The following is a 22,370-nucleotide window of genomic DNA, read 5'->3' on the forward strand; positions in this document are numbered from 1 at the left end:
CATCAGTTTTTCTTGCCATTTATCAGCTAGAAACTGCACGAGTCTAGTAAGTGCTTCTGATGTTGATAATGCCTGTTAATTTCAGGATTCCAGGGAGCCCGGCTTTCACGCCATTCCGGCAGTGGAATACGCCTGTCACTGGTGCTATATCAATTTTCTCAACTACTTCCTGTAATTATTGTAATCTTCACCTTAATCACAGCCTAAGTGAAGTCAGACATTCCAAAGAAGTGAAGTCAGACATTCCAAAGACTCAGCTTCCTATTTTCTCAGGAGATACTTAAACTACCTCTGATTTCAAGATTCTGAAATCAAGTTGAACGTTTGCTAGCTTTATATACGCTGCAAGTCGACTTGGTTCTCTCAAGTTGTTAGTGCAATCAGAACTCACCCTGATGGACTTCAGTGATGGGAATATGTCAAAGAAGCACCGGGAACAACACCAATCAGCTTCGGAGAGTGTAGATCTTTTATCTCTTTCCACTTTGCAGATATCCACATCTCGAAGGTCACCACGATCTCCAAGGTCTCCAAAATCTCCAAGTTCACCACGATCACCTAATTCTCCTAGATCTCCTCATGGTAAGCATGGGACAAGCAAGAAAAGTCCACTCAAAAATCTGAGACAGTCACATTCTAAAGGAGATGGCCGTCCAAAAAAAGGTTGGAACATAATTTTTTCTGGCGTTCTAAGTTGAATCATGAGTTCATAACTTGAGGACAATCGTTTTTAATTTTTACAGTATAATTTGAATGAAAACCTGCTGAAAACCTTTTTTTTTTTTTTTTGCATGGGGCAAATCACTTGGGTGATTTTAGTAGTGCATTAGACATTTACAATAGCATTTGTTATTTCTCTCTTGCTTGGTTCTAGATTATTTGTTTTGTGATCAATTAATATATGCGGCTTCTATTGGTTAGACACTTGTTAAAGAAATTAGGCTTTAAAGCATGCTTAAAGTTATTCCCTTCATACTTCGGATCACGCAGGTGGTTGTGGAGGAAAAGGAACATGGGGGGGACTACTTGATACGGATGATGGCCATGTCCTTGACCCAAATGATCCAAATTACAGTAGCACTGAGGTAACTGCCTTTATAATGCTGCATATTGTATTGTAGATCAAATTCTGTTCTCTGTCTCCACTCTTCAGTCCACTAGTAGTGTTTTGCCAGTAATCGTTAAATTCTTGATGCCAATCATGAAATGAAATTCTTGGTTTCAGGAAAATGAGCAGTCATTTGCTACAAAAGTAAATACATCATTTGAGGAGTACAAAAAGAAGGCTACCATAATAATCGAGGAATATTTTGCCACTGATGATATCACCTCAACAGCCAATGAATTAAGAGAACTTGGAATGCCAAACTATGATTTTTATTTTGTCAAAAAGCTCATCTCTATTGCAATGGATAGGCGTGATAAAGAGAAAGAAATGGCTGCTGTTCTCTTATCCTCACTTTATGCTGACATTATTGATCCTCAACAGATGTACAAAGGTTTCATTAGGCTATTGATGGCTGCTGATGACTTGATTGTAGATATACCAGATACAATTGATGTTCTTGCATTGTTTCTAGCTCGTGCAGTAGTTGATGAGATACTTCCTCCTGCATTCTTGACAAAGGCATTTGCGTCCTTGCCTAATGACTCAAAGGGATGTCTTGTCATCAAACGAGCTCAGAAGAGTTACTTGTCAGCCCCTCTGCATACAGATAGCATAGGTCGGCGTTGGGCAGGAAACAAGAATAATACGGCTGAAGATTTCAAAAGCAGAATTAACAATCTATTGACTGAATACGTATCAAGTGGTGACAAGAAAGAGGCTTACAGATGCATCAAGGATTTGAATGTGCCTTTTTTTCACCATGAGATAGTCAAACGAGCTATTATAATGGCAATGGAAAAGCAGCATGCTGAAAGCTACCTTCTGGACTTGCTGAAGACAGCTGCTGAAGAAGGTCTTATTAATTCAAGCCAAATTTCAAAGGGATTTGGTAGAATCATAGACAATGTAGATGACTTGTCACTCGACATTCCGAATGCTAAAAGGATATTGCAGTCATTGATTTCCAAGGCAGCATCAGAAGGTTGGTTGTGTGCCTCTTCTCTGTCAGCCCTGTCGCTGCAGCCTGGAAGGCAAACAATAGGAGATGGTGTTGTAAAAGCTTTCAAGGTGAAGGCCCAGTCAATAATTCAAGAGTATTTTCTCTCTGGTGATATTTCAGAAGTAATTCACTGTCTGGAATCAGCAAACAGCTCCTCTTCAGGAGAACTGAATGCGATATTTGTCAAGAAGCTAATTACTCTAGCCATGGATCGGAAAAATAGAGAGAAAGAAATGGCTTCTGTTTTGTTATCGTCCTTGTGCTTTCCAGCTGATGACATTGTGACTGGATTTGTGATGTTGATAGAATCTGCAGATGACACAGCCCTAGACAATCCTGTTGTCGTTGAGGATCTAGCACTGTTCTTGGCCCGAGCAGAGGTAGATGAAGTCTTAGCACCACAAAACTTGGAGGAGATTGAAAATCAATTTTTGGGGTCAGGCTCAATCTGCAATAAAGTTACTCAAATGGCAAAGTCCTTGCTGAAGGCTCGACTTTCTGGGGAGCGGATTTTAAGGTGCTGGGGTGGTGGAGGAAGCTGCAGAAATGGGTGGGCAGTTGAAGATGTCAAGGACAAAATAGGAAAGTTGCTTGAAGAATACGAGTCTGGAGGGGACACAAGGGAAGCTTGCAGGTGCATTAAGGAGTTAGGGATGCCATTTTTTCACCACGAGGTTGTTAAGAAATCACTGGTGATTATTATGGAGAAGAAGAATGATAGGTTGTGGGGTCTGCTTAAAGAATGTTTTAGCATGGGACTAATAACCATGAACCAGATGACGAAGGGGTTCATGAGAGTGGCTGAATCTCTTGATGACTTAGCTTTGGATGTACCGGATGCTAAGAAACAGTTCAAACATTATTTTGATCAGGCAATGGTTGAAGGATGGCTTGATTCATCATTTGGTTTATATCGATCAGAACAATCTTTGGAGAATGGATTTTGTTAGTGCTATGAACTTATCTTTGATCTTAGTTAATTAAAGGAATTCATATGTGTAAGAGACTGCCCCACTCTCACTGATTCTCAGCTAAGAATCACAGGACAAGATCTAGAACAATACTGGATTTATGTTTTTTCTCCTTATAGTTTCTGTTTTATGCTTGGATACTTCTTCTTCATTCTTGTTTCATGGTTTAATTGCGAGGATTTGCGGAGTTACCTCTACAACTAGACTGGAACATAGGATTTTCACTTTCTTTTCTTGTGTTAAATTAGGGATGGAGATTTAGACGCTGGATTGTTGAATTTTCTTCCCAGGTGGTATGCTAATCAGATATCTTGAACCTTTAGCATAAAAGTTGGCACTGTTGCTGTTTAAAGTTCAATATGCATCAATGAAAAAAAATTAAATTTACATTTGCATTTCTGGCAACTAAGGATTGATTATCTACTTGATCATTATGTCACTAATAATAGAAAACTAGCAAAATGAGGAAACACCATATTCTTTCCTGGTAATTGATCTCCAGAAGTATAACCGTAGAGCCTAATGCATGGTTGATTTCCTCCAATTGTTTGTCAAAGCAGGCGTCAGCGTCAAAGCAAACTTGACACCTTTGCTCCCTAGAAAAGATGAGGAGAACTTAAATTAAAGTTTTGTAACCTTAAACACTATGATGGAACCTTTTTTCTTAGAAAAAGTGTAGTTGCATCTTTTGAAAAAGATGATGCATCGAAATCAAGTCTTAACATTTTCAGCAGGTAGGAGATTTCTTTCTTTCTTTCTTTTTTTCCTTTTTTTTGGGGGGTGGTGTTGCAGTTAGAACGGTTTATTGGCAACATTAGTCATAGTAGAATAATTATGAACAATACTTTGTCCTTGGAGGCACCCTGCGTTTTTCTTTCCAAGAGATTATTAAATTCATTGGAAATTAAACAGGTACAAAGTACTTTAATTGGATGGATTTTTATAATAAAAAACTTTAGTCCTGCCTTAATACAAGGCAGGCGGTTTATAATTCTTTTTGGAATACTTGTTAACTATTTTGACATGTGGATGAAAGTTATAGATCCTTCATAAAAATTTGCAGAAGCTAATTGCAAGGTCCTAATCTTCCCGTATAGTAGATTCACTGTTGACAAACGAAGCAGTTATACAATTCAAAGCCTAATGCATCTCCTTAAAACAATTGTTGAATCATGTTATATATCTAATTCACCCTCTTCCTATCTATAATCCTGGAGGGGATTGCTCAAAACTGTTAGATTGAGAAAAAACAAAAGCTTCGGGTTTTGGCGGAGCATCAGGTGATTCTTGAGCACTTGGCCCTGAAGGAACAAGCCTCTTAACCTTAAATGCAGGAGGAGAATCCGGTCATTCTTTTGGATTTGGTCCCGAAGGAACAAGTCTCTTAACCTTAAATGCAGGAGGAGAATCTGGTGTTTCTTGCACATTTGGCCCTGAAGGTACTAGTCTCTTGACCTCGAATCGACTGGGAGGTTCAGGTGATTCTTGGCCCTGAAGGAACAAGCCTCTTAACATCATAAGTAGAGCTGTTAAGTCAATCGAGTAGCTCGAAAGCTCGTTAGAGCTCGACTCGTTAAGGCTCGAGCTCGGCTCGTTAATTTTGGTTAACGAGTCGAGCTCGAGCTCGAAACATGCTCGTTTAGTTAACGAGCCGAGCTTACTCGGCTCGTTTGATACTCGAGTAGCTCGTTAGAGCTCGTTAATGAAGGGCATATTTGTCATTTTAGAAATCAAAATTATAAAAATTAAAAATTATAGGTTTTTATTAAGATTAATTTGCACGAGCTCGAGCTCGAGCTCGTGAAGCTCGACTCGTTTGTGATAAACGAGTCAAGCTCGAGCTCGAGCTCGAGCCACATGTACATTTAACGAGCCGAGTTCGAACACATTTTAAAGCTCGTTTTCCTAACGAGCTCGAGTAGAGCTCGGCTCGAATTAAACTCGAGTCGAGCTCGGCAGCCAAGTACTCGGCTCGACTCGGCTCGATTAACAGCTCTAATCATAAGGCGGGGGAGAATCTGGTGATTCTTGCGCGCTCGGCCCTGAGGGAACAAGCCTCTTAACATCAAAGCTAGGGGGAGAATCTGGTGGCTCCTGGGGATTTGGCCCCGAAGGAACAAGTCTCTTGACCTTGAAAACATTTGCTTTTGGGAGGGAGTTGATTGCAGGGGTACCTGGTGAAGTTTCTGGATTCGGTCCCAAAACAATGCCATTATGAACATAGAACTTTTTTATCCCCCAAGAAACTAAAAAATGTGAAGGAAAAATATAAAATTTTTTTTTTACAGAAGAACACATGCATTAATAAAGTTTTAAGACTTGTAAGATAAAAGAAAATGCAAAAAGAGAAACGATAAATTAAAGCAATGGAGTATACAAGTGAATCATATAGCATATTTTAAGTTCTCTTAATTAAACAAATTGTATGTGTGTGATTTACTAGGTTCTCCTTTTCTTTTATTTGATGAATAAATTTAACACACTTTTTGTGACTTTTGGCACGATGGTGATTGGTGAATTACATTATTTTGGCGACAGAAGAATAAATGTCATTGGAAGATTTGTAATATTTACTTTTAATTAGGAAAAATGTTAGGTATGTCATTGAGGTCCCTTTAAAATAGTTGCGAAATATCAAAAAAATTAATGCATTTATTAAGAAAATTCTTTCTTATTCATAATAACGTGAACAGCCCATAGAAATTTCCTTATAAAAAAAACTAACACATGAGGCCTTTCTTAACCCCTTGGCCAAACCAATAAATGCTCTATAAAAGATATGCATAGTAGATTAAGAATCAATGATGATCGAGAAATTTTAGCAAATTAGTTAAAAGAATTATTATTGCAAATTTATTAAAAAGGAAGGTAATAAAATAAAAGTTATCCACGTTACTCTCCAAGAACTAATACTGCACAATCTAACATTCTCGGCTGAAATTGCCATTAATTATTTCTGATTTGCTAATGTAATGTAGTATAAGTTGGATTTTTTATATGTTTTCCTTAGTTAATTTTATATTTCAAAAAATCTAACACATGAAATACATGAGTATCCGTTAGATAGGCCGATTTTCTTTATTTGGATTGTGCAAAATTAACAAGTTGATATATAATACAACTTTTGAACAGAATTTATACGAGGGAAGTACAAAGTGATGACCTTGGAGGTTAAAAAAAATTGAAGTAGTTAATCCAAAGGACAATAGATATTCAGATATTAAACTTCCTTGGCAGACCAGGTACCCGTCCCTCAGAGGCCAGGGCTTATAATCCACAGAGGCAGCCGGCAACGACTAACACATCAATCGGCTAGCCGGCAGACAAGAACATACGGTCATTAGATAAATTGTTATGCTCCAGTGCACTAATCATGTAATGCTATTAGGTATCAATACTAATTTGTTTGCTTGGTACGTATGATGCTATTAATTTAACAGAGTTAATTACCTTGAAATTAACTGGTGACTAATGAGATAATTTGATACCATCTATTTGTTACATGGATAGTCATGAGCAGAAGATTTGAAAATAATACCAGAAAATGCTCAAAAATTTTGGGACAATCAAGGTGATTTTTGAGGGGAACACTTCGACACCCCCCCCCTTTTTTTTGGGGTTAATATACTTTGTGGTATGCAGCAATACTCTGAAATGGTTTAAAGACATGGAGGGATTAAAAGGAAGAACAAGAGTCCATATTCTCTGAATCTCTGCTGCATTCTCTGGTGCATGTCTTCTGCATAATCAATAATGTTGCAGAAGAATAATGTAATTGCAGAAGTCATAGGTTCTTGATACAGATTATACAACGTACATGTATAGAAACTCCATATAGCTGATTCATTAAGTACCATTGCTATCGTTCGTTGTTGAAAGAAATGGTATGGTAAATATTTAATCGATTTCCATGATAAATGAGTAATTAACATGTTTACGTTGCCTACGTATATCTCATAATCCTGGCGGGGGCACAAGTCTTCAAAAAGGCTTTTAACATTTCCACCTGCATTATCTCCGGAACTAGGCACAAGTCTCTTTAACATCAAGATTAAGAGTATCTGTTGACTCTCGAGGATTTGAATCCCTGAGGAGCAGCCGCTTTCAACAGTTGTTTCTTAGAGTTACTGGCGACTGTTCTCGCAGAAGGAACTTCATGATCAACCTTTGACTTATCCGACAGAGACGTGCCTCTAGGAGGAGTACCTGGCGATTCTTCAGGATTTAGGCCTGAAAGCATGCGATTTCAACAGCGACCTGATCCGACGACGACCGCCAGGTGACTTCTCTGGATTTGGCCCTCCAGGAACAAGTCCTCCAACCTCACAGGCATTGGATTTTGTTAGGGAACCATGTGTAGGTTCTGGCTGCTCAACACTATCCAGCTCTATTCGAGATGGCCATTGCACCATAATGGGGTGGAACCAAACATATCAGCAGAAGAATCATTGCTGTAAACATATGGGATTTGACTTCGACAAGATCCATTGATTTACACGGAGCTCTTGCCTCTTTCTTACCTTGTCAGATTTTTGTAGCTGTTCTTGCCAAGTTCACCGTCTGATGGTAAAAGTTTCTAAGCCAAAATGGGAAGATCTGCTTAGGGAAATGCTTTCAAGTTATATATCTCTTCACTTACCATACAGTAATTGGAAAATAGAATTGATTTTATGGTTTTAATCACTACTATCACCGTACAAAAACGTACGTATCTACCGTTTATGCAAACTCACCTTACTACTATTATCACAATCATTTCCCAAAATGTGCCATTAATTATTCCTCTGTCATTTGTTCACCATAAAACCAGTTCCACCCTTTTTAGCCAATCTAGTTTAAATTTTTTTTAAGATCTTTTTTTTTTTCCATAACTGCAAACTGTGTCAATCTTGATTTTGGAGTTTTAAGTATTGAATCCTAATTAATTGCTTCCATTTACTATTGATTTGATTTATGCTATAAATTGCTTTATGTTCCACTTTACAAATACTAATTGAAACTTGTTCCACGTCTGCTTAGTTTCAAATAATTTATACTTAACCCACGAACAACCACTACTACCGTCTATCAATTTCTTTGCTAAATATACATTTTGAGTCAAGTCAAATTCCCCCAAGAATGAAATAGAGATGGGAAAATGCCAGTTTTTACTCTTAAAACTTTGGGTCACGAACAAATTTTATCATTGCACTTTTTAGCATAACATTTTTAGTATTTGAACTATCAAATTTTGATCAATTTTATCCTCAAATGGGAAATTAATCAATTTAAAGAAAATTTGGAGTTGCGAATAAAGGTATTTGAGTTGGAAAAGTGAACATATCCATTCAATTTTACTGATTTTAAGTTGTGTAAACCTTTTTAATTAATGGGCAAATTTTCATTCAAATTGATTAATTATCCGTTTAAGAATGAAATTGATCAAAAATTGATAATTCAAATACTAAATGTGTTGCTCCAGAAATTTCAAGGATGAAATGTATCCGTGGTCCAAAATTTAGGGACCAAAATTTGCATTTTCCCAAATAGAGACGTAAAATACGAGTAATTGTTCACCCAAAAAAAATGAAAAAGAAAAAATAGTAGCAATGTTAGTTTTACGGTTTTTACCACCTCTCAGCTTAAGTGGCCCCCCGCACGAACCAATTCGAAAGGCTTTATAAAGTAGCGACAAACAGAAAACTCCTCTCTGACATCGGCTTGCCGGCAGAAAAATAATTTCGGATGGGAGAAATCGAAGAGGAAGCCGCACCAGCAAACGCCGACGAGTCATCACCGTTATTATCGGACCCGAATTCTCCCCATAGGATCCGGTCGGTTAGAACGACGGTGCCCGAGGTCGAGGTCCACCTCTATAAGCTTGGGAAAGGCCCCATCGACGTCTTCAAGTCCAGCCTCAGTGGGTGGGACCAAGACCAGTTGGAGGTCCGCGATATTCTGGACAAATATGGGTTCAAATCCGTCTATGCTTTCACTCCTGGGTCAGGTCGCGGAGCCCCGATCCGATTTAATCCCAGAAATGGCAGATCTTTGCTTTCTTACAAAGATGGCTCCGTTGTTTACCTCGATGGACAACCCAAGGTAATTTAAACTACAATTCCAGTATTACTCTAAATTCTCGTGCATTGCTTTTTGGGATTTTTAAAATTTTTGTTGTTATTAGTATTATTACTATTTTCATTTTGTGATTGATGCCTTGATGGGCAGTAAAATTTCGTATAGGCATGAATTGGGATTTGAAATTAAACTGAATTTGTTACTGTTCTGGATGTGGTGTCTATCTTATCAAGCATCAAATTCGAAATTTTAGTGTTAAAAAAACCATGCTAGAATAGATAGTGTTTAGCTCCTTAATATGTGTTGACAGGTTGCAGTGGAGTATAGCGAATGTAATTTGGGGAAGGTTGGCAGATAATTATGCAATTGCTATCTTAATGAATAATTTGATTGATGATTCTTTAGAAACAAAATTTCAAATAGTCTAAATAGCTCAATGGGTTAGAGCTTGGTCCTACAATGAAACCTGTTTTTTGGGTTCTAAAGGGCAAAAAAAAAAGAGAAGAATTTTTGGAAGGGGAAGCATAAACTTGGGAGGGAGAATGGGGAACAATGAGGAAGAAAGGCCCTTTAGCTACTGGGTAATACTTGACTCTCCACTAAGAAGCCTCTGTTTTGCAGCTATGCCACATTTACTGAAGGTTAATTGGAGAATTGTTGGCTTCCTAAAGATTATTTTGACCTTCCTTCTATTAACATGTAGATACATGAACATTTCAAAATCTTGGATCGATATGTTTGGTTAGTATCCTCAGAATTGCATAATACAATTTTTATTTATTCTAATTTCATATTGTTTCACAGAATATTAAAATTAATTTTTTTAATGAAAATCAGTGGATCAAGAGACTGGAAAATAAAAAAAATAAAGAGAGAACAGGGGTGCGGTTCCCCTTCAAAGAGCAGAAATCAAGTAGAAGATTCAACACCCCTGCCCTTTTTTTTGGGGGGGGGGGGTGCATAATTGTAGTCCTTTTTAACCTTATGGTCTTACCTCATCTATTCAAGCCTAAAAAGTTGATATAGCTTTGAAAATCATTATTCATGTGTGCTCTTTTATGAGACTCTTATGGATAGGTCACTCGTGAACAAAAAATTTCTGCAACTTAAGTTTCTGGTTTATGCGTATCATCTGGTTTCTTAAATTTAAATTTTCTTTCAAATGGTTTGGGAACTTCTCAAATGCAGAATTGACATGTTACGTGGCCAGGGAGTTGAAATGATGTAAAAAAGTTTCACTTATATAGGACTACTTTGAAGATGGTGGCGTGTGTCTATGGCTAAGTTGGAAAAATGGTTCTACATCAACTTGTTTCATTCTAAATGGAGCTAGGGGTGGTCATACAAGCCTCCTTTGTGCTAGGACAAGGAGTAAAATGAAACATTACTCGAAATATAGCAACAAATGAAGAGAAGTAAAAATAAAAAAGATGCCTAGAGTAGTGCTAAATATCGTTTAGTCTTGTTCAACTTGGAGTTAAATTTTCATGTTCAGCTTTTGAACTTCCGGTTGTTCAAATTTTGATTGTTATTTATTCTAACCATGAAAGACAAATCCACATTAGATTGGAGATAGGGGCATGATTGAGGGGAGTGGGCAACAACCTCTTTCTCTGTGGAAGAGGAGGAGGGGGGGGGGGGGGGGGGTTGGTCCTGTGGTGAATTGAGATGGTAAGTGGACAAGCACCTCTTTTCTGGTGGGAGAGAAGCAGGAAAATACGAGGAGGACACAATAGGACCGACTTGCAATTTCTTGATCCTTAGACATTTTGGGAAGGACATAAGTTGTAGCAATGGTATCTCGTAATAAAGCTCTTAGTTTGATGTGCGGTTGGATAATCATACAGCCTTTAAGATATAATCTCGTGATTTCTTTTCTCTTGCAGGATACATTTCTTGTCATACCAAAATGTGGTATCTGCTAAAATAGCATTAATAGCATATGTAGCTAACGTTTTCATTTTGGCCATATAATCACCAAGGAGCAAAGCTTTTCTTAACTTAAGAAGAGAGCTTTGCTCTGTTTCTACCTTTCCCCCCAAATCATACTGAATATTAATATTTGGTGCTTTGCTTTTTGAAAAACTTCCCATATGAATTTTGTGTTTTTGGTTGGAATCCATGCGTTTGCAATTGTTTTTTGAGTGCTATTCATCTTGAACATCTGATAAGATGCTGCAAGCATCTGGCATGAAACAGATGTAATAATTAAGGATTAATCTTTCATATACTAACGATGTATACACTTTCACCATTGGATGCATGACACATAATCCGAATTTGAATTTAAAACCTAAATTTTGCATGTGTGTTGTGCATCTAACTGTAATAGTATATACACTGTCAGTGTGTATAAAATTTACTCAATAATTAATTGACATGATGCTTTTATAACATCTTATTTCAGGACTCTTTGGTCAAACCAGTTACGAAAATAGTGTCCGGGGTTGCATTTATAACCGCTTTGATAGTATTTGCTATCAAGGAGGCCCCGCCAGATTGGGCAAGTAAGTTGAACCTTTCAGGTGGTCGTATTCCCCCATGGATCCTTGCTTGCGTGGTTATTGTGTTCACCCGCATGAGGAAGAGAACTAGGGATTTTCTGGAAAAGCGTGGCAGATGAATTGAAGCTTTCATGAGCTTAGGCAAATTTTATTGGCGTGAAAATTTTCAGTTCTTAAACATTTCCATGTTCCAGCTAGTACTAACCATCACATGGTGCTGTTGCTTAGATTTCCTCAGAAAATACAGAGAACCTTCCCCTGTTGCACTCATTTACGTATAAATAACTAGTTTGGGTACTTGCAGAATGATAATTTATTTTTTTTCCCGAGATTAATAAGCAGAAGAAAAGTTTAACTACTTGTGCTATTTTAAAGGTATTAAGTTGATCGATAATTCTTTTATGCCACACTTAACCGGTACATAAGCATGGCAAAGGCAATCAATCATGCGTTAATAATGGCAAGAAAATCGCGAAGCCACCGGAATCTTGGGTTCGAAACCTCTCACTTGGAAAAAAAAAAAAAAAGGGTTGATGATAAATTGATATTCTCATGATTGAAACATAATAATCACTTTCAAAAGGATCTTAAACCTGAACAATCTCGTTGGTATTGTATTTGCCCTTTTTAATACACAGGATGACACAAGTGAGGGTGGGTTCCTTTGAAGTATAACTTACACTAAGGAATAAAGTACTTACTTGCCTTCCACATTTGGTATAAAAAGAATGGAAGTTAAAGCATAATGATAATGCATTCATCCAAATCAAGTGCCTCTTTTATCAATTATTTCTAAAGATCTCAACAAATGTTTAAGTATTTCCTTCTACGAGTTTAGGAGCAATATTAATCGGTTAATTGTTTATTTACATGCCTTGTAAATTTTATTTTTCCGCTTAGTATGGATCATAATGAAATTGCTTCCTACAAGTTCCCTACGGGCTTTGTTCTTGATTGATCACTTTAACTAATTATAGATTCTGACGGTGGATAATTAGTTTTTGTGATGTTCTTAATTAATTATATATATTAATTATAGAATTTTTAATGATAAAAAAGTTAAATTTATAATCACCTAAAGATTAGTTTTTTGTTGATTCTAAATTTTTACGCAATCAATTTCTATAATCAGATTTTGTAACAATCGAGAACAGGGCCTACACATAGAGCTTTCCTCTGAGAGTCCTGAACCGTAGCTAATAAGGCCCTGAAAACGTCATTTTCACCTATCGTTCTTAACTTTAACAATAATGGTCCCCAATATTGCTCACGAAACTGGGTCTTGGGAATACATTCTTTGGACCTACTGGGAATGATACTGATTTGATCCAATCAGATAACTCATCAATTCTGTATAAATCATTGGATTACATGTCTCAGAATGTTAAACAATTGTATTTGAAGTGTTGGGCTATACGCACCATTATCTGAAAAGTAAGTTCGGCCCAAATAGCTAATTTACTCTTAAGTTGGGCGAGGTCTTTGTCCTTTGTTTCTCCGTTTGATGAATTGCAAATAACTCCCCCTCACAAAAAATATTCCTAAAATGATTCCTTCATACTTTATTAATTATTTCCATAATAGCCTTTTCTGCTATCCATCCGGTCAGACTCAAACGAAAATGAGAAAAAGGGTAAACCCCTTTATTAGCCATTAATACAGTGCAAAAGAATCCATCTTCCCTTTTTCGGACTATAAGACTCTATTTTGTTTCTATTTATCACTCTTCTGTAACTCTCCTCACCAAAAAAGTCTTGGATACTTAACATAAAACTGATGATACAAAATCTAAAATTTGATTATTCATTTCCATACCAGTTGCAATAATTTTCTCTTTGTGACGCTCTCCTTCTCACTAAAAAAAAAAAAGAAAAATTCATTCAGGGAAATTGGAATTATCACCAAACATGAGGGAAAAATCTAAAATTTTGATTATTCATCTCCGCTCCAATTATGGTGATTTTCTCTTTCTGATGCCTTCATTCCTATAGGAACTATTAGTATATTTACATAGAACTCTCCTTCACTTATTCATTCTATTAACTCTTTTTGGAGTTTTAGTTTTGATTTTGTTGTACTGCATTGGACGGAAGTTCGTTGTGCATGTGGTTATGTGGGGCGAATAGCAAGTAAGGTTGAGGAAAGGAGCTTATGCATTTATTTTGGATGAACACTCTGTGAGTCTGGAATCTCATGTATTGCCAATGGTGGTGACAAGAATCTGATTGAGTTTGTAGAATTTGATTGAAAAAACATGGAGGAGGTTTCTACTTGTTAGAGATAAGATCAGAAGATTAGATTAGTAATAAAATTTGGAGTTGAATCATTGTAGGAATATTTTCTAGGAAAACAAAGGTTATTTTGGCAAAGGACTGCTGAATTGAGTAGGAGCAGGAAAAGTCTCAAAAGCAATTCGAATTGGTAAAACTAGCAACCTAACTAGAAGTATCAGATAAAAAAATTCTTGATGTGGACGATACGAATAGAAATTAGATGAAGCAAACAAAACGACATCCAGTTTCGGTGCATGTCACTATTAGTTTGGCATGCATAATTATCCACTGTAAATAATGAGTCTCTAGAAAACCTGGAATTGACTAATTTTGAAACTAACAAACAATTGGCAATTGATCATCACGAGCCTATAAGCGGGGATGTGGACCTCAGGCTCGCATAGTTGGGTTTATTCAATTCCTTGAGATTGTTTTTTTTTTTTTTTTTTATATAATGATTCCTTGTGATTGTTATATTTGCCCTCATATTTAATCTAATGTACAATCACATTATCTTATAATACTGAACATGATATGAAATATTTTATTCAAGTATATTAAAATTTTCACGAATAGAATAATATCATGTGCTTGTATAACAAAAATGCAAGCGCAACTGTACCTGTCCAAATTGAGTCAACTCATGCTGTATACATGAACGTTAAGAACCAAACCTGATTTTATTATACTATATTTATTTTTATACAAGTTTTTTTATGCAAATTAAAATACCCATACTGGCTCGAGTCGCTCATTTTCCATCTCAACTTTTTCTCAAGTATCTGGAACACAATTCTTAATCTGAACATTCTTTCTCATTACAGATAGGAAGGAGAATGCGTAGGTGGAAAGAAGCATTGGACAGAGTCCGATTTATTCAATTAATGTGTCTCATCATTGTTCCCAAATGATGGCTAAGTGGCTGCGCATAGGTTTATTAACTTGAAAAAATTGTATGCAATTCATGCTCCAACTGCTAATATTATATTAACCAAGAAATGGTTCTTCTTGGCAGAATGATTAAATATTTAAACCACTCATATGAGGGTTGCTGGTTTTCTATGCAAATACTTTACATATAGCAGTAGCAGAAGATTGTGATGTTTACCATTCCATCCATCTTAAAGGACGAAAAGGCAACTGATCAGAATGAAACAACAAAGGGCCTTTGCTCAAAAGGTGTATGATTTTACAACCCTTTTTGAAGTGTAAACACTCATGGTGGTTGATGGTCCAAGTGATGAATCATGAGGACCCTAAAATCTTCTTCGTCCAGGTTTGATCCTTTCACATTGAAGTTATGATTGTAGCCATTGGAAGAGGAAAACTATATCTATTTTGTGTTTTCCTTTTTGCCCAGATGCTCTTTTTTTTTTTTTTTTTGGGGTTACTAGACTTGTTTGTTCATATGCAGGGAGAAATTTGAGGAGCTTCACAATTCAGTAACTGTATATACATAGATTTGAGGCTGAGTCTCGTTTTCGTAATCGGTGGAATCAGTATTTGAGCCGCCCATAACCAGTAGAGTTTTATGCAAGTAATTTTGTCGTCCTTGGAAGGGAAGGGGCAGGAATAGCAAGAGTTGATCATGTATCTAATTACCGAGCTTGTAGGCCTATTATGGCACCAAATCATGATATAGTTTTATGGTTTATTGGTATTGTGATTATTTGTTATAGTAATATGAGTCTTGACAGGTATCCAGTATGTGTAATTATAATAAATATCTACTCAAATAAAATACAAATTTTATATATAGCAGTAAGTAAGGTCGAATCCACAAGGATAGGGGAAAATTCGTTTCTTCTAGAGCACAGAGTAAGGGAAATTTTTATAAAGATGAGAATAAATAAATAACTCAAATAGAAAAGACTAAGTGACAATTATTAAAATTGAAGTAATAATAGATAAACTCTAGCCAAGAAATAACTTTGGAGATGATTCACTTAATTGATCATCGATGCAATGATAATTTCATTTACTCATTGATAAATAAGTTATAATTATCAAACAAGCGATGATAGTCAATTTCTCTTTATTGTATTAGTGATTAAGGTACGACCGTTAACCACAACCTTAATTAAGAAATAACCCTAGATACGACATTAAAGTTCAATTTTTTAATTGCCTTAAGAATTAGAGAAACTCTGTTCTAATCCAATAACACGCTACGATGGTTATTTTAAATTAGCTTATATGTCCCCTTACACGAACCCAATCATACCAGTTACTACTATTTTAAAGTAATTAAACAATTACGAATTTAACTACTCCAATTGATTTTATTAGATTGAACTAAATATGGGCGACCTTGATATTTAAATAAAATAATAACTATAAGAAAGTAAATCAGAAAACATACGAATACCAATAAATAAAAGAAATAAATATAAACAATTTGATCTCATAATTTAAGTTGAACCAAGTCCTCCGTTGTTTCTTAACTAGAATGAGAAAATTAATTCATCTTCGTTGAAGAAATCCCACGCAAATTAGTCGAACTAATTAACATGACTATCCTCCAAATATGAGATAAAGCATCGCAAGAAAGAAAAGAAGAAAGAACGTTGATTCTTGTTTCTTTCCGAAAAGAAAAGATACCTACTACACTTGTTTTGCTTGGAGAAAGAAAAGATAAAGAAAAGCAAACGTCCTCCTGCTGTTCCGTTTCCTAATTCTACTAGACTACTTCTGCTTCGTGAAATCCAATTCCAAAGCGGCCTTGATTCTTTTAAGAAGTTAAAATAGAAAAGAATGGACTAGTGTCCTATTACAAACGAAAGACTATCCATTCTGTCAAATCCAATCAGGGCTTTGATTCAGAGTTGGACATCTTCCTACGTGTCAAATATCGAGCTTCCTAGACATGCAGAGTAATACTTTGACGTGTTTATGTTGAAGAGCACATCTAGTGAGAAATCACATGTCTTTAATTCTCTTTTTGTTTCGAATTTCTATCACTAATATCAATTATAAAAAATAAGTAAAATCTTCCAATTAATGTAATATTAGATAAAATTCAAGAGGAAGACAATCATAAAATTAATAACAAAAATGCAACCTATCAATTCTTTTCTGTGTCACAAAGTTAATGAAATTACTCGTCAATCCATCTGGTTTCGGTGGAAGAAGTTCACGTAGAATCACCCATATTCACTTCCTTAATTGTAAACTCTATATACCCCCACCCACCATGGATTAGGATCCTTTCCATTTGAATTCTCTCCATTTATTCATATCTAACTTTATATAATGTTATAAAATTAAGCAATTGTGTCCTTACTTTTCTTTTGATCTCCAGATCAATTTATTGAAAAATGATATTTTTTGAGAATATTTTGACATTAATTTGCACAAAATATTTGTAACGGAGAAAAACAGTTCAAAATTGTGACAAAATTTGCAATGGTCATTCAAATGGCAAAACTTGGTCAATTTCATATGAAATTTTATGTATAACCAATACAAGTAATGAAATATATTATGAATGGAGTCGATCTTTGAAAATAATTTTTAAATTAATTTGATTATGGCATAATAGACAGAAAATCTCTCCAATGCAATGGAGAGGAGCCTAATCCCACCCACCACCCTCCCCTCCAAGAAAAAGAGAAAAAAATTATGTCTAAAAGTCAAGAACTTTAGAATGTTAATCAAAGATTTTTTTTTATTGAATTTCTATCATTAATCAACTAAATATGCGCTACATATAACACAGGATGCATAATTAGCACAATAACAGAGACGATAGCTATTTAAGGGCTACAAAATTGCAGACGGAAGTTTAATCTGTAGTAATACAAATTTGATCAGAAGACTAGTAATACAAATTCACTGTTTTGGTTGACAAGTTTGGGAAAATATGATTATTTTGTGGGGGGGTTGATTATATGCATGGTTGTGAAATTGGTGTTTCTCTTTCCTTTGAATATAGAACTCCTTTAGACTTGGATATTTTCGTTAGCGTCCCATATTCCAATAATAAATTCCTCCATGAAACTTTGCGTACGCAACCACTCTTGTTAGGAAACTCACCCACGACAGCTAGGTGTACGATCCGGATCGACCAACAGATTAGTCAGGGCAAAACCCTGGATACCGTGGCAGGCAAACCAAAAAAAAAAATATTTAGATTTAATTACTAATAACATCTCATAAAAATAAGGACATAGACAGAACAATAGAAAAAGTAATACAAAAAAAGCACAAATAGAAAACTTTTGCTCATGGTCATGGATATCTACAGAAAAGCACTTATCACGACAGGACAATCGTCTTGTCAACATATGTTTAAATAGTAAATTAAGAATGCTTATGGGTAGTTAATCTTGACAATATATATTTGGATAATTAAAGTAAAATTAGTTTTTTTTTTATAAGGGCAAAAATGAGGATATATAAAGCGACAATAAAATATTTATACCAACCTTTCCTCTCTCTACCTATATGGTATAGATATGAAAGAAAAGGATCATTTCAAAACATTTTACTTTGTTAGCGATTTTATTCTGAAAAAAATGGCTTAAGTTTGACGAGGTAGAAACCAATTGAATACTGCTGGATCTTTCAAATTTCTCATATTTGGGAAAAGAAAAAAGATAAACTAAGTGGAAATCGTGATTATTTTTCTTTTTTAACGATAAACTAGGAATGCGCTTTTATGAAATAGTATGGAATAGAGAAAAATAAATAAAAATGAGTAAGTTTTCTCTTTTTTTTTTTTTTTTCTTTTTTGTACTACCTACACATTAGTCGCATAGTAGTTGATGCACGCATAATTGATCGTTTTTGGTTTAGTTGTGGCATTCTGCACAATTGGAGATGTGTATTGGATGATTAAAAAACTCCTCGTTTTTTCAAATATCCATCAGAAAGAATACCCTCACTAATGTATTTCTTGGCAATAAAACATTGAATCATCAATCTCATGTTGCAAAATATGCACTTGGACTGAGTTTTGAGGATGAGCCAATCATTATTCCACAAATGAACTCGTCAATTGGCTAGTTGCAATTACCTAACTAATTATGAAATTTAGACAAATTTCTATTAAAGCAACATGCTGTGGTTGCTGCCAATCAAACTTCGACATGAAAATATTGAGGCCTTGTTTGGATTACAATTTTTTACCTAAAAATTTTTATATTTTTTAATCATTTTTTTATCTCACATACGCATTTCTCAAATTTTTGAGCGTGCAGCATGTGTCTAAAATCATTTCTAGAATAAGTCACGTCATCTACCAAATGCGTATTGCCTAACTACCATTCTAGTTTATAATACTGTTCCAATTCCAAAGCTCACTTCTTCTGACTTATCTAATTCCTTAGTCTTGCATTACAAAAATTTACAGGACGTACGACATACATTCCTTTAGGAGTTTTTTTTTTTAATATTTTTTTGAACAATATGACTTTTCAAGGTTTGATAAAGTCCCAAGTCACGTAAGATAATTTGCTATCGAGATTAATTAATGACAAATTGAAAGAGTTTACTAGTCAAGTAGAACATGATTTATTATAAAACTGCAAAAAGAAAGAAAAAGAAAAATTACACTCGACTATACTCAATAAAAGAGTATACTTTCTTTTTTTCTCTTTTTGCAAGTGGAAAGTCCTGTATTCAGGACCTCTTACCTACTTACTTATTTCTGGGTAAACGAGTAATTTCGAAGAAGGTTTACCTCGGTCCCCAAATGATGGCTAAGTGGCTGGCAGGTTGTGGAGTTTTCCTTACATGAAAAATCTGTGGGGCTCATATTCCAATATCCAATAATCGTACTGTTTATTCCTTTTCCTTTATTATAAATATAAACTGCTATATTTACAGCTGTAATTTGGTTGGTAGTATTACAGAAGCAGGACTGGCCTGTTTGATCATGAAGATTGTGATGGTTGCAAGGTCCATCCATAGGAAATGGCCAATGGCAATTCATCACAATAGATAAAACAGGGGCCTTCATGGTTATGCCTCCCCTCATAAGTTGTAACCAAATAGCTTGGATCTTCGACATCTCTTTCCACTCTTTTCTTTACTTTGCACCCTTCAGTGGAGCACTTGTAGTAATTCCTGTGCAACCATTTATTAATCCGCTATTAGATAATTATTTTTAGATCAAGTAATAGATACACGTAAATAAGATCTAATAATCAATTAACCTCTTGCATCTACTGATGAGTTATTTAATCACAAAAATCTTATATCTATAAAGGACTTACTTTGTCATGTGTTGTGTGTGTGTGTGTGTGTTTGTGTGTCTATTAGAGAAATGCCTGCTTAAAAAATGTATGAATTATCCATTTACTATATGCGTGCATGCGAGCAAGGTAGTTGAAATTCTGATTGAGCCCAAAAATCTTCTTCATCGAGAAATCAATCATATCATATATGCATGTTGATCAGTGCAATTCTTGGATAGGAATCACTCTGATTTTGTGATTACGATGAAAAGCAACTCTTTTCATCATTTGTTATTGTCCACAAATATACTTGTGAAAGAAACTAGACATGTAGGTTTCCAAGAAAGTAAAGAAACTGAGGAGCTCCACATGTTTAATTGACTGGAAATCAACGAAGAGCATATGAAAGACTTCCAAGGTAACAGGATACTCAAGCAACTTAAGCAACACCTGAACTGCACCCTTCCTCCCTCAATTCCCCCCCCCCCCCCCTCTCTTCCCCTACCGGAAATTGAAAAAAAAAAAATACAACAACACAGAATGAAAAATAACATAATCAAATCGACAAGCTTAATACGTGTGATAATTATTAATTATCAGTCACCTCGATCTTGTGCATTGGAGCATGCATGCAGATTTTCATAAGCTTTGATAAATACTCTTCATTATTTACCTTGGATTAGGATTACTCTTCACCTTTTTCTTCCCATACTTCCTCCACTTAAATCCATCATCCAAGATCTCAAGCTGAGTCTTTGTTCGAATAGCAATAACATTTCCTTGATCCACCTTAGCCCTCTTCATCACCCTCTTGCAACTTGACCTATGGAGAAAAAAAATCTTAATTAAACTGCAAAAATACATACTACCAATAGATATTTGGGAAACGACAATATGAATCACTTTTCTTTCTTATTTTGTGGATTTGAAAGAAACTATATAAAACTTTGTGTACTAACTGATCTTCTTCCATGTAGCTATTGATTGGCATGCCATCCATACAGCTGGCTGAACTTCCAGTAGTACTAGTCATTTCTTGAGTGAACAGAGTTGGATGAACACATGCTGTGAGGCTAGAATTGGAATCTTCATGAACATTGTTGATTAAGAGCTGTCCATGATCCGGTATGTCAAGATAATGAGAAAGTTCTTGGCTTCCTAGATGATCAGTGAAGTACTTGTCAAGTAAATAATCAGAAGTATAAGTGCTTGGAATAACAGTGTCATGATGAATACTAATGCCTGGCTCTGGTGGTGGGAGGAAAGGGGAGTTGAACATGGCGTGGTAGAAAGGCAAAGACTTGGAATGTATTGAGTCGTTGAATTGGCTTTTGGTATGAAAAAGTGGGATCATCATCCATACATATAGTAGAACAGTGAAGATGTCATTTTCTGAAAGAGGCTTCCTAACCTGCTTCCTAGCAAGATACTGGGGGCTTCTTTAGCAGTCTATATTATGTCAGATTAATTGTTTTGTACTGAGATTTCTTACCCTACATGACGAAAGAAATTGAGCTAATAATTTTCGAGATTTAATGGTCTGCATAGACTACATGTGTCCATTTAAAAAAAAAAACAACAAATTATGGATTTGTAAATGTCGGAATTTGAAGGAGTGATGTATAATTTCGATGAGAATGGCTAGGAGTCACCATTAGATTTTGTAATATGGCAAGTCACTATTACAATAATAAATGAATCAGAAATTTTAGAGTTTGTCACTAAACTATGCAGAATGTCCCATTTTGTCGCTCTATAAATTCGTATTTTGTCCAAACGGCCCCTCAACTTTTACTACGTTTCAAATGAATCCTTCTGTCTATTTGCGCCCTTATGCCCGCGGAAGTAGCCACTCTGTGCCCACATTGACTTGTAGCTAGGTTGAGCTTTTGCAACAAAATATCATTCTGGCTGCATATGGAATAGGAAACAGGGCATCTCCAGTTGAGTCTTGTGACTGGTGCAATTCTTACATCATTTGGTATATATTCACATAGATTTAGCGTAAGTATGAATTTTACACCACTTAATCGCATGAGTTTATAAATTTCGTGATTACACTAAATTTTACGAATTTATACCAAATGTATTGTAAAAATTACGTCAACTAGACAGAATTGAACTAGAAAGGCCCTAGATCCTATGGTATAAGGGGTAGACTAGCAACTTGCTTTAATTGTTAATATATCTCATTGCTGTTTTCTTGTTGGTTTTGTGTTTTCTTCTTTGCTCTTTTTTCAATCTTCTTAACATGATTATCACACATGTACAGGTCTTA

The 22,370-nt window shown here is 35.5% G+C and overlaps 3 protein-coding genes across 4 annotated transcripts; 2 read left to right on the top strand and 1 right to left on the bottom strand.

Moving 5' to 3' along the window:
- The first annotated feature begins 395 nt into the window (after window positions 1–395).
- Window positions 396–3,140, top strand: LOC113748624 (programmed cell death protein 4). The gene is made up of 4 exons (XM_027292113.1): window positions 396–526; window positions 572–663; window positions 991–1,085; window positions 1,226–3,140. Exons 1-4 carry the CDS (start codon window positions 396–398, stop codon window positions 3,056–3,058), a joined length of 2,151 nt encoding a protein of 716 aa, XP_027147914.1. The 3' UTR covers window positions 3,059–3,140.
- A 5,620-nt stretch (window positions 3,141–8,760) lies between these two features.
- Window positions 8,761–11,943, top strand: LOC113748942. Its single transcript, XM_027292546.1, has 2 exons — window positions 8,761–9,160; window positions 11,544–11,943. Exons 1-2 carry the CDS (start codon window positions 8,804–8,806, stop codon window positions 11,757–11,759), a joined length of 573 nt encoding a protein of 190 aa, XP_027148347.1. The 5' UTR covers window positions 8,761–8,803; the 3' UTR covers window positions 11,760–11,943.
- Window positions 11,944–19,680: 7,737 nt separating this feature from the next.
- On the bottom strand, window positions 19,681–21,410 carry LOC113749844 (probable WRKY transcription factor 51). Of its 2 annotated transcripts, none has more exons than XM_027293712.1 (3): window positions 21,052–21,410; window positions 20,766–20,909; window positions 19,681–19,982 (listed from the first exon to the last, which is right to left on the bottom strand). In XM_027293712.1, the coding sequence occupies exons 1-3, from the start codon at window positions 21,369–21,371 to the stop codon at window positions 19,790–19,792; spliced, it is 657 nt and encodes a 218-aa protein (XP_027149513.1). In that variant the 5' UTR covers window positions 21,372–21,410; the 3' UTR covers window positions 19,681–19,789. The 2 variants fall into 2 exon arrangements, with proteins under 2 accessions (XP_027149513.1, XP_027149512.1); XM_027293711.1 differs by having other exon boundaries at window positions 20,766–20,915.
- Window positions 21,411–22,370: the final 960 nt, after the last annotated feature.

This window comes from Coffea eugenioides, chromosome 10 (assembly GCF_003713205.1).
Source record: "Coffea eugenioides isolate CCC68of chromosome 10, Ceug_1.0, whole genome shotgun sequence".
Taxonomy (NCBI): Eukaryota; Viridiplantae; Streptophyta; class Magnoliopsida; order Gentianales; family Rubiaceae; genus Coffea; species Coffea eugenioides.

Excerpts from the sequence above, each read along its gene's own strand:
- LOC113748624 (XM_027292113.1), top strand. The coding sequence starts at position 396 with ATGGACTTCAGTGATGGGAATATGTCAAAGAAGCACCGGGAACAACAC. Across the intron at positions 664-990 it reads AGATGGCCGTCCAAAAAAAG|GTGGTTGTGGAGGAAAAGGA; the intron begins GTTGGAACATAA and ends CGGATCACGCAG. Across the intron at positions 1,086-1,225 it reads CAAATTACAGTAGCACTGAG|GAAAATGAGCAGTCATTTGC; the intron begins GTAACTGCCTTT and ends TCTTGGTTTCAG.
- LOC113748942 (XM_027292546.1), top strand. The coding sequence starts at position 8,804 with ATGGGAGAAATCGAAGAGGAAGCCGCACCAGCAAACGCCGACGAGTCA. Across the intron at positions 9,161-11,543 it reads ACCTCGATGGACAACCCAAG|GACTCTTTGGTCAAACCAGT; the intron begins GTAATTTAAACT and ends ATCTTATTTCAG.
- LOC113749844 (XM_027293711.1), bottom strand. The coding sequence starts at position 21,371 with ATGTTCAACTCCCCTTTCCTCCCACCACCAGAGCCAGGCATTAGTATT. Across the intron at positions 20,916-21,051 it reads AGCTACATGGAAGAAGATCA|GTCAAGTTGCAAGAGGGTGA; the intron begins GTTAGTACACAA and ends TTTTCTCCATAG. Across the intron at positions 19,983-20,765 it reads AAGAGTAATCCTAATCCAAG|GAATTACTACAAGTGCTCCA; the intron begins GTAAATAATGAA and ends ATGGTTGCACAG.